The 12,623-nt window shown below is 37.6% G+C and overlaps 1 protein-coding gene across 1 annotated transcript; it reads left to right on the top strand.

Annotated features, from left to right (window-relative positions):
• The first annotated feature begins 230 nt into the window (after positions 1-230).
• LOC143633242 (uncharacterized) lies at positions 231-2,351 on the top strand. Its single transcript, XM_077101581.1, has 6 exons — positions 231-710; positions 942-990; positions 1,402-1,498; positions 1,637-1,689; positions 1,766-1,828; positions 1,919-2,351. The coding sequence occupies exons 1-6, from the start codon at positions 607-609 to the stop codon at positions 2,201-2,203; spliced, it is 651 nt and encodes a 216-aa protein (XP_076957696.1). The 5' UTR covers positions 231-606; the 3' UTR covers positions 2,204-2,351.
• Positions 2,352-12,623: the final 10,272 nt, after the last annotated feature.

The following is a 12,623-nucleotide window of genomic DNA, read 5'->3' on the forward strand; positions in this document are numbered from 1 at the left end:
CCAAGCTTTTTCAAGCTCGAGCAGGGCCCGAGCCTCAAATAAAGTTTGTTTAGTTATCGAGCCCCAAATCGAGCTTTGTATGGGAAGTTCGTTTAGCCTTAACGAGCCTTGTCTATTATTAAGTGTTACCTCGTCTGGACTTCTAGTTTTTGATTTCACACTGCACCCCCGAGCTCGAGCCAAAATTTGTCCGTTTAAGGTACCACATGAGCCCGATTCGAGTTTAGGCTCGTGTAAGGCTTTTATTAAAAAATTTAAAAATCATTAAGAAGGTATATACATTAATTCATAAACAAGTCGAACTCGAGGCAAGCCTGAGCTTGAAAAAACGACTCATGAGCCGAGCTTGAGCATTAGAAAAAGTGCTCGAAACAAGCTGAGTACGATCTCAAGCCTAGTCAAGCTCGGGCTTGGCTCATGTACACCCCTAATTCACCATACTCATGTTATTTGAATGGTGATATTTGGCTATTGCTTATGATATTCTTTGTAGGCATATCTATGGAGTGGTTAGGTAGGTAATGGTTCATCATTGGGTACCCAAGTATATCTTGATGAATGATTGTTCTTCTTGCCTTAACATAGTAACTTTATAACACCTTTTGTATGATTGTGAATCTCAGGAGCAGGGAAATGAGGCAAGAAACTGTTGAAGAAGAAGAGGAAGTAAGAAGTGTTTTGAAAGACATTGCAGCCACAGGAGAGTTTTGGTATGCACATTGCTGTTAATCAACTGATATTTTTTAAATAATAATATCACTGATAGCTGCTGGATTCCTTGATGGGAGGAGTCGTTTACATTTTGATACTTGTCTTATCATTTTCTGATTTTACATGCCTTTCTTATACATGTTCAATTGGAACTTCACATTTAGTCGTCTTTATGCTCATTGTCATTGTGGACCATAATTAAGCTCTCCTTTTGTTACGTCACACTGCAGGTATGATTGGGAAATATTGAAAAGCATGTTGTCTCGTCACTTAAAGCAGGTATGGGGAGGTATGCCAACCTACAAGATTATAAATATTTTGGATGCTTGTTTTACTGTTCAATCGAGGTGGCAATATGCGTGAGCCCCTTAATGTGTCAAGTCACAATCTTTTGTTGTGGTTTAGGTTAATTGAAACATTTCTTTTCAAACATGGTTACCAAAAGTCTATATTTTGATTTAAATGATTCAGGGTTTTCTGGTTTCATGCATTAAAATTACGCTTGGTGGGTGACTTTCAACTTGTTTGATAATAGCTATTTTTTAAACTGGTTTGGCATGTTAGAGATATAGCATAACCCAAATTGACCCATTCATAAGTAAACGGGTGTCGAAATTGTTACCTCTAGTGTCCTACTACATGAAATTGAAAATTGGTATATAATTTCTTTTTATTGTTTTCTTGCCGCAGGTTATTTCTGAATACCCACAAGCAAATATGACAATCGAGGAACAAAAAATATCACTAGGAGAGACGCATGCTGAGTTGGTGAAAAGGTTGGATGATGGTACTTCCACAATCATGTACCTTCTCATTTATTTATTTATAATCACTTCAACTGTCAATTTATAATATTATATACGCTTCCAGTCTTTCAAAAGTGTGAAATTTATGAATTTACATTTTTTCTGCTTATGTTTTGCAGCTCTTCAAAGCTTTGTTGACGGTCCACCATTTACTCTACAAAGGTTATCTGAGGTAATTGTGACCGCCTCTTACTTTAATGTGAATTTATGCGTTCAAGTATTTGATTTGCTTTTTGTATGTTTACAAGATCATATTGGATGCACGAAGCCTGTATCCAAATCTCTCAAAGCTTGCTTTGGCTTTAGAAAAGGTAAGTTTTATTGACTTTTTTGGATCATTAAACGTTACGACTCTTATCATATGATAATGGTGATGATTTATTGCAATCCATATTTTATAGAATCTGTCTGTGACATCAACTTTGACCGTCTCTACTAATCCATATCCACCATCACTAATAACAACACCAAATGGACCCAACAAAGTAACCGAGGATTCAAACCCAAGCCCGCAACTGCGATCCGATACTATAATGGAGAATGGAGTCCTGCCTGAGGCAATGGAAACAGACAGGGATGAAATTATGACAGAGGTGGATTCTGATGTCAGCGATGCTGTGACAATGGATGTGGAAACATCCGACAAGCCATCAGAATCAAGTCCCATGACGACAGGTGATTCGTAAGTCTCTTTTTTGTTATTTTTTGAAATTATCTTCAAATGTTATTGTAAGAGGTAAAATGCCGATTTGGTGACACTTGAGACCGTACATTTAGAGCATGTAATGTGAGTTCATTGTGTGATATAGTATGAGAAAATTGTCATTTACTGAGTGTATGCGCTTTTAATTTAACACGATGAGAAAACGTGATCACAACATTTTCAGAATAATGTTGACAAGGTGCATACAGTTAGAGGTGTTTTATGGCAAGCCAAGAACATGATAACATAAATGAATGCATGGGCCAAGTGATACCAAAGAGTGTTTGCGAAAGCAAAGCTAGATATAACCAGAAGGACGTTTGATGTTACATGAAAGAAAAGCAAAGGCATCATATAATGGTGTCGTGTAAAGTCATGTGTTAAGTTCATAATGATGGAAATATAGAATAATGCGTGTAACATCATGTAAAAATCCATAATTTCATTGATATGAGCTGTAGCTATAATAACTATTTTCTTAATGTTTTGATAAATACAACAAACTTGTGAATAATTACTTGATTACAGAAGTCAATTAACCCATTTCATATAAGTTGGAATAAACACAACTAATCTCTAGCAAGTGTATTTGAGGGAACATGTGGGGTTAAGACTTCAGATATAGGAGTACGGGCAATCACACCAAATCCATCCCTACCGGCAACCACTAGCACTTGCTATCATTCACACTAGTACAGCCTACACATCACTACCATAACATATTGTTGATTTCTTAAGCCTCCAAATGCCGATGTTTGGTTTGGCCACGTTTAACATATACAACTTATAGCTACTTTACTTAGAAGATCAATTGCGTTTTAGAAGGGAGGTTTCATGTCTAAGATCAAACATGAGAAAAAAAAAAATAGAATTATTGGTGTAAAGTGCAATAGTGTAAACTAAATAATATTTTTCATTTTTCATGAAGTAGTAAAACAATGGTTATTATTTTTACAGCTGAAACGAATACATTTTTCTTATTTGAAAGGGGTAACTGTAACCTTGTAGAATAATAGACTATATAATATTTTCATGAAGTAGTAAAGCAATGGTTATCATTTCACAACTAAAAATGAATATAATATTTTTATTTGAAAAGGGTAACTTTTTACTACTAAAGAAATACAATATTATTTACTACTTAGTTTATTTAACACTATATGAAAAATAAAATAAGTTGTTTTTTATCCTTTTGTAAAACAAAATCTAATTCAAAATTAAGTATGTAGAATGATAGAAAACTCTTATATGGTATATTATTAACGAACTATACTTATAGTAATACAATGACTATAATTATAAAATTATAAAAGAAAGCTATAAAAATCGTATCATGTAATTATGATAAAAGTTATTATATTAAACTATAAATAATCATATCTTGTACGTTGTTATCTATAGTCTTTCCATCCTACATGACAGAGCATTCGTCTCCGTCGTCTACCCATACTATTTCCCTCCTAACCCCCCCCCCCCCCACCCCCCAATTACAATGTTTGATTCATACCTAACCTAGTTCCCCAAACACTAAATGCCTGATTTGATGGGATACCATGCACTACTCTCTGCTCTAACTATACTTGGACATTGGCTCCCACGTCTCTTGAAGTAAATGTTATTGGATTTACATGATTAAGCACAATTCAAATGGTACTTTTAGTATATATAACGCCCATCTTGTGGCTAAGAGATATCACTAGAGTGAGAAAAGTGACTTTACAAAGACTTTCAGCTATGTTGTTAAACCACCACTATCTGGTTGGTTTTATTTGTTTCGTTTTGTCATTGCTAGGATATTAGACGTGAAAACGTCAACAATGCCTCATGACATGAAGACTTATATGAGATTGTGTATATAACACATCCTGTTGGCTTCTTGACTCAACTAGAGCACATCATGTTCGCTTACTCTAGAAGGCCTTTTATCGCCTCAAGAAGGCCTATCTATTTTGGTTAAGTCTCCTACAACTCTTGGTTTATTTGGATGCTACTCTTAATCTCTTATCACATAAAGTTGACATGATATAACGACTTCGCTCTCAGCTTTCACTCATGAATATCGATTTGGGCAAAGTAAGTTAATTTATTGGGAGATATACATGCCACCTTTACCAATGATACTCCGCTTCTTTCTCAGCAGAAGTACTTGGTCTTTGTGACATTCGTTAATTTCGGGTCACTTTTGTTATGTAAACCCGACCCGTTTGTAACCCGAACATTTCAAATATATAAAATATTGGATTTTGTCATTTATAATATATAAAATATGGGATTTTTATATTATGCATCGTTTGACCATTTAAACATACCCATTTTTATGCAAACCATAAAAGAATCTTTATACCCAACCCTTCACTCCTTCCCTATATATACACACCCATCTTCTTCATTTTTACACTTGCTTCATCTCAAAAAACTCTCTCAAAACTCCATAGATTCAAGGTTGTTTATTTATGTATTCTTGAAGGTTTTGACTTCTCAAGTCAAACTAACTATAGTCTTTCATTCTAATTTGTTTATCTAACATTACTAACTCTTGAATATGGTGGTACAATATATATATAATACACACCCCTTGTTACCTTTGTTAGTTACTTCACCGACTCCGGTTGGTTAAGTTTCGAACGTCGTAAGGCAATGCTTCATGTAGGACTTTCGTGGTCCTTGATATATATACACTTATATAACTTGTTTGCACATACTAACCATGACTAACTTCTACTCTTTTTAGTTTTTTTTGTCATATTCATGAAGTTCCATGTGGACGTTTGTAGAGACTAACCTCGGTTTAACCGTAAATAGTCCAAACCGTGAACCGAAATTTTGTTTACTAGTTTTGTTAAAATAGTCGTTTAAACATGTTTAATGTTAGATTTGAGTTTCAAAAAAATCATTTTTACAAGTCTTTAATATTAAGCATGTGGAATCCATCTATGAACTCGTTGGGAGATGGAAACCGAACTAAACCGAAACTTTTGCTTAAAAGACTTGTTAACTTTTTAGTTGTAAAACTTAAATATTTATCATTTATAAATTATTATACAAGATCTATGATATTTGGGCATGTGGAGACCATCAAGGAACATATTGTGAGATGGAAACCGAACCAATCCGATTTTACTCGCTTAAGACATACAAGTGTGTTTTTAGCTATCAAGACTTGTATATTTCTCTAAAAATAGTTTACAAAATAATTTTAATTATTTCCTTAAGTACTTGGAATTGTTGGATCCAACTTGATCTCATAACATAGTTTGGACCGACAAAACCGAACGCTCGCTTAACGTACGTTGTTAGTTCTAAAACAATAGATCTACATACTTGGTTAAGTGTTAATATGTTTTAATGAGTTATCTCATAATAATTAATATTTTGGAAAGTTGACTTTGGGTTTGACCATTTGTCAAGACCCGAATCGACAACCCGAACACTCGATAAAAACCCGTTTTAGTATCTTTGTCCCAAAGGAACTTGCATTTAGTATTTTCTCACCTTATTACTTAACATAGGTTAAGTAAATATTAAGGTTAGATAATTTGACCCGGTTTCGAGCAAACTTACATTTTTAAAGGGTTATTATTATAAATTCTTAAATAGTTACATTATAAACCTTGAACTTTAATTATTTACTTTTTTGCAACAATTATTTTATTTAAAGATATTCAAGAAAACCTTTCTAAATCCAAGACTTTCTTTTATTTAGGCTTCAGACGTTAACCTCGTCGTTCCGGCGAATCTCCAAATAATCAATCTTTCAAGTTAATTACTTGAACGTGAGTAACTTCATACCCCGTTTTCTATCTTTTATTTTGGGGGTGACATTTCATCTTATCTAAACTAAATGTTTTATACTTGGGTCTTAAACCACAAACGTTGTTGTATACTTTACTTGAATAATTGCTCGATTTGGTGTTCTATGCTTATTTGCCTATGTGTTTATCTCTTTTGGATGGTGGAACTATAAATCCTAGACCATTTGGCAACCCCTCATGGCAAGGTGTCGTTAACGTAATGCAATTAACGATAACTATAAAATCCTAAACTATTTGACAACCCCTTATAGTTTGTGTCGCTAACTTGTTAGCGATAACTATTTTATCCAAGTTTATAGCTCTTATTTATGGTTTTGTATACTAGTTTTGTGGCTTTTCATACTATATATCTATTGTTCAAACTTATGAATTGCTCACCAACCTTTGTGTTGACAAACTTTATTTTATGAAATGTTACAGGTTTGCATCTAGGGTGATTTGATGATTGTGGAGGAAACAAAAGTCAAGACCTTTAAGTTACTAGCAAAAATGAACAATATTTTTGATTTGCTATATTTTGTTATATCTTGTTGACTATCTCTTGAATATTGTTATGTGACATTTTCGATGTTGTGAAATGAAATGAGTTTGTTAAATATTGTCGCTTTAAATTAGTGTCATGCGCTTATGGGCAATCGTTACACCTCGGCATGTTCCGCCTTTGGTCGGGGTGTGCCAGTCTTCTACATTGCACTCGTCTCAATTAGTACATCACATTCCGCTCCCTAGTTTCTCCATGGAAACAACTCTTGCAATATTTAAAAAGATTCCAAGGATCGAAGGTGATTTACTTACCTAGGATGGTTGAGTTATAGTGCTCGTTTTCTAGGCCATAAACCGTGTTATAAATGCCAATTCTTTATGTAGTCGAATGCGAGCGTTCCGGTCGCCATCCAAATTTTCGGTGTTAAAACAATAGGACTACGGTGATTTCGTGGACTAGTATTTTGGCATGACATTGTATCTCGATTTATTGTGTTATCATTGTTATTTGACTCTAAAACATGAAAAAGTCGCGGTGGTTACGTGCACATGTTTAGACTCCAACGTGGTGTTTTATAAAAAAAAATTTTAGTGTTGGAATATCGAGTCATGGTGATTTCATGCACGGTTTTTCCGAATCTATAAATCTCAAAATCTCAAATTTTCTAGCTTTAACCATCTCAAAATCATTTACATTTTGTTTATGGTTTTGTTATTTATAAACAACGTTTTATATTTTACCTAACACTAACAACTTCTCCAACTAACTCTAGGATTCACAAATCAAAAATCGAAATCTTATTTTATTTTATTTTATACACCTTTATATTCATTTCATTTTACCCAAAACTCATCCAATTTTCTTTATAACTTTTAGCATGCCTCCGCTAAGACGCCAACCGCGCAAGAACTCCACCCGACGCATGGCCGCTCTTGTCCCCAAACAAATGGCCGCTGTGATTCCCGAACTTATAACCCAAATCCAAGCTACACTACCGGCACCCGTTGTTGCACCCGTTGAACCCAAACCCGCATGTTACCTACTTAAGCAATTTACTAGTGCCAACCTGTCCAAATTCCTTGGAACCAATTGTGCGACTACCTTGTTGCAATGGTTCGAATCGACCGAGAGTGTGTTCCGACATAGCGAATGCCCCGACGCGAAAAAGATAAATTTCGCGTCAAGCATGTTTAGAGAAACCGCTCTAACATGGTGGGGTAGTGTTATGCACCTCTAAGGTTCGGATGTGGCTATGGCTCTTCCATGGGCCGAACTCAAGGCACTTATGATGAAGAAATTCTGTCCCAAACACGAGATCCAAAAGCTTGAAGTAGAATTTTGGGACCTAAAACAAGAAAGTGGTGATAACGCCGCCTACTCACTTCGCTTCCACGAGTTAAGCATCCTTGTTCCTCATTTGGTTACCCCAACCGAACGTGAAATCGATAAATACATTGGGGGTTTACCGATGCAAATCCGTGACTCCGTCATGAGTAGCAAATCAGCGAACCTTGAGGAAGCCATCACATTAGCCGGTGCGCTATCGGAAAATCATGTGAAGGCGGGTACCCAAACCCTCAAGAAAGCAAGTGAGAAAGCCAAGCCCGAGCCCGCACCGCAAGCCAAGGTTGAACCCGCAACATAAGCAATTAACTACTCAAACTTTTCCCGACACAACAACAACAACAAAAAGAAACCCAAAACCAACTACCGAAATTATGCCGTCACCCAACCTCAACCACAACAACAAACCCAAACCCTCCCTCAAAACCGAAAACCTTATGTTGGGAACTCCCCGCTCTGCAACACTTGCCAACTTCACCATCCACTAAACTCGCCTTGTCGCCAGTGCACCATTTGTAACCGATTTGGCCATCTCCACACCACATGCCGATCCACCCAACAAACTCAACCCAACCAACCCAACCAACCTAACCAACCAAACCAACCGAGAAATTTTCCCAAAAATGCTCAAAACCGCTATGCACCATACCCACCAAACCAACCCCAACAACCCCGAGCTTGCTTCAATTGTGGCGATCCCAACCATTTTCGCAACAATTTCCCACGTTTAACTTTTGCCAATAAAGCTCAAACCGTAAGCATACCTTATTACCAAACCCAAGCTTACCAAGTTCAAACCTATCAACCCCAACTCCCCCAACTTAATGCACCAATCATCCAAGCAATCCAAGCACCACCTCCCCCTCCACAACAAGCACCTCAAGTCAACCATGGTAATCAAGGGCGAGCTTTTATGATGAATGCAAATCAAGCTCAAGCGGAAAACGATGTTGTGAACGGTATGTTTTTGGTGAACTATCATTTGGCTTCTATTTTATTTGATACCGGTGCTGATAGAAGTTTTATTTATTTGAAATTTGAGTTGAAACTTGCGATGCCTCGAACTAAACTTTCCCGACCGTTCTCTGTTGAAGTCGCCAATGGAAATTCTATTACCATCGATTCTGTCGTCCGGGGATTGTTCTCTTATTCTTTCTAAGCATAAATTCTCCATCGATCTCATCCCGATGCAAATGGGAAGTTTCGATGTCATAGTAGGCATGGATTGGTTATCTTTGCACCATGCTGAAGTCGTTTGCTTCCATAAATTCATTCGCATTCCGCTCGTCAACGGTAAAATTCTTAAGGTCTTCGTCAACGCAACGCCACGAAGGCTTAATCTCATGTCGTGTGCTCAATCGCAAAAGTACTTACGTCAAAGGTATGTTCCGTTTTTAGCTCTCTCGGTGACAAAAGACCAGAAGGAAAGAAAGAACCAAGATATTCCTATTGTTCATGATTTCCTCGATGTCTTTCCCGATGATGTCACCGGTCTTCCTCCCGTTCGACCAATTGAATTCCTAATTGATCTTGTGCCCAACGCAATGCCCGTGGTCAAGGCTCCTTATCATCTAGCCCGTCGAAAATGCAAGAACTATCAAACCAACTTGAAGAACTTTCCGATAAAGGCTTCATTCGTCCAAGCTCTTCTCCTTGGGGCGCTCTCGTTCTCTTCATGAAAAGAAGGATGGTTCGTTTCGTATGTGCATCGATTACCGAGAACTTAACAAGCTTACTATTAAAAATCGTTATCCTTTGCCACGTATCGACGACTTATTCGACCAACTTCAAGGCGCAACTTGTTTCTCTAAAATTGATCTTCGATCGGGTTATCATCAATTGCGTGTTTGCGAAGAAGACATTCCTAAAACCGCTTTTCGTACTCGATATGGACATTTCGAATTTTTGGTTATGCCATTCGGGTTAACAAATGCACCCGCGGTATTTATGGACCTCATGAACCGCGTTTGCAAACCATTCCTTGATAAATTCGTTATTGTCTTTATTGATGACATCCTTATCTTTTCTAAATCCACAGCCGAACATGAACATCATTTGCGTTCCATTCTCGAACTCCTTAGAAACGAACAACTCTATGCCAAATTCTCCAAATGTGAATTTTGGCTCGAGGAAGTTCAATTTTTGGGACACATCGTAAACGACAAAGGTATTCATGTTGATCCCGCTAAAATTGAGGCCGTCAAGGATTGGAAAACTCCAACGACTCCCACGGAAATTCGATCCTTCCTCAGTTTGGCCGGGTATTATCGGCGTTTCATTCGAAATTTTTCCAAGATCTCTTTGCCTCTTACCTCTGTCACCCATAAGGGACAACCCTTCGATTGGGGTTTGAAGCAAGAGGAAGCCTTTTGTACTCTCAAGGACATGCTTTGCAATGCTCATATTCTAGCCCTTCCCGATGGAAATGACGATTTTGTTGTATTTTGTGATGCATCCCATCAAGGCCTTGGTTGTGTTCTCATGCAACGGGATCAAGTCATCGCATACGCATCAAGGCAACTAAAGGTCAACGAGAATAACTACACGACTCACGATCTTGAACTTGGTGTCGTCGTTTTCGCTCTCAAAATATGGAGACATTACCTTTATGGTACGAAATGTGTGGTTTTTACTGATCATAAAAGCCTCCAACATATTTTTGACCAAAAAGATCTCAACATGAGACAACGATGATGGGCCGAATTACTTAGTGATTACGATTGCAAAATTCGCTACCATCCCGGTAAAGTGAATGTTGTCGCCGACGCCCTAAGTCGAAAAGTTAATGTTAAATCCGTTTTGCTTCTAAGCGTTGTTGTTCAAACCGATCTTCAAATTCGAATGTTTCAAGCTCAACGTACCTCCATCGAAGAAGGTAATATGTATGATGAAATGTCTTGTGGAGCCGAACTTCAACTCGAAACCAAACCCGATGGTCTTTTGTATTTTCTCTATCGTTTGTGGGTTCCCGATCGCGATGATCTTCGTACTTGTATACTCGACGAAGCTCACAATTCGCGGTATTCCGTTCATCCCAGTGCGGATAAGATGTATTTCGATCTTCGTGCAACCTTTTGGTGGCCGGGTATGAAAATGGACGTAGCGTTGTTTGTATCTAAATGTCTTACTTGCTCAAAAGTCAAAGCCGAAAACCAAAGACCTTTTGGTCTACTCGAGCAACCACCTATTCCCGTTTGGAAATGGGAAGACATAGCTATGGACTTTATCACCAAATTACCCAACACCCAAAAAGGCAACGATAGTATTTGGGTGATCATCGATCGTTTGACCAAATCTGCTCATTTCAATCTGATCTACGAGAAGTATTCTGTCGAGAGGCTTGCTCAAATCTATGTTCGGGAAATCGTGTGCCGACACGGTTTGCCATTGTCTATCATCTCTGATCGCGATGCCCGTTTTGCTTCTCATTTTTGGCGTTCACTTCACAAAGCTTTGGAAACACGTATCGATCTTAGCATCGCTTATCATCCTCAAATGGACGGTCAATCCGAACGTACAATTCAAACACTCGAGGATATGCTACGAGCGTGTGTTCTTGATTTCGGTGGGAATTGGGATTCTCATCTTCTGTTCATCGAGTTCTCCTATAAAAATAGCTACCACTCTAGCATTGATGTGGCTCCTTTTCAAGCTCTTTACGGTCGTAAATGTCGATCTCCGATTAGTTGGAACGAAATCGGTGAAGCTCAAATCACGGGACCCGAAATGGTCCAAGAAGCAACCGATGTCATTGATCAAATCCGTAAGAATCTCCTAGCCGCTAGAAATCGTCAAAAGAGTTACGCCGACAAACGGCGAAAACCGATCAAATTTAATGTTGACGATCTTGTCCTTCTAAAAGTATCCCCTTGGAAGGGGGTAGTCCGTTTTGGAAAGAAGGGTAAACTAGCTCCTCGTTTCGTTGGTCCTTTTATAATTCTTGAACGTGTTGGGAAAGTAGCTTATCGACTCGAATTATCGCAAGAACTTGTCGGTGTTCATCCGACATTTCATGCTTCGAATCTCAAAAAGTGCCTAGCCGAGGGTAATCTCCATATACATCTCGACGAAGTACATGTCGATGAGTCGATGATCAAGTTTGAATGACCCGTTGAAATCATGGATCGCAATGAGAAGAAAACCAAGCGTAGTCGTATTCGGTTAGTTAAAGTTCGATGGGAATCACGGCGTGGCGCGGTATTTACTTGGGAACAAGAAGACACAATGAAAGAGAAGTATCCACATTTGTTTGCATCATCGTCTTTGACTTAATTTCGGGACGAAATTTCCTAAAGTAGGAGATACTGTGACATTCGTCAATTTCGGGCCACTTTTGTTATGTAAACCCGACCCATTTGTAACCCGAACATTTCAAATATATAAAATATTGGATTTTGTCATTTAGAATATATAAAATATGGGATTTTATATTATGCATCGTTTGACCATTTAAACATACCCATTTTTATGCAAACCAAAAAAGAATCTTTATACCCAACCCTTCACTCCTTCCCTATATATACACACCCATCTTCTTCACTTTTACACTTGCTTCATCTCCAAAAATTCTCTCAAAAGTCCATAGATTCAAGGTTGTTTATTTATGTATTCTTGAAGGTTTTGACTTCTCAAGTCAAACTAACTATAGTCTTTCATACTAATTTGTTTATCTAACATTACTTACTCTTGAATATGGTGGTACAATATATATATAATACACACTCCTAGTTACTTTGTTAGTTACTTCACCGACTCTGGTTGGT

The sequence above is a fragment of the Bidens hawaiensis genome, unplaced genomic scaffold (assembly GCF_021521415.1).
Source record: "Bidens hawaiensis isolate Kalapana, Puna unplaced genomic scaffold, B.hawaiensis_p1.1 tig00006635_1, whole genome shotgun sequence".
NCBI lineage: Eukaryota > Viridiplantae > Streptophyta > Magnoliopsida > Asterales > Asteraceae > Bidens > Bidens hawaiensis.

Coding starts and splice junctions, on each gene's coding strand:
- LOC143633242 (XM_077101581.1), top strand. CDS start 607: ATGATTGTGAATCTCAGGAGCAGGGAAATGAGGCAAGAAACTGTTGAA. Junction 711..941: donor GCAGCCACAGGAGAGTTTTG/GTATGCACATTG, acceptor GTCACACTGCAG/GTATGATTGGGAAATATTGA. Junction 991..1,401: donor TGTCTCGTCACTTAAAGCAG/GTATGGGGAGGT, acceptor TTCTTGCCGCAG/GTTATTTCTGAATACCCACA.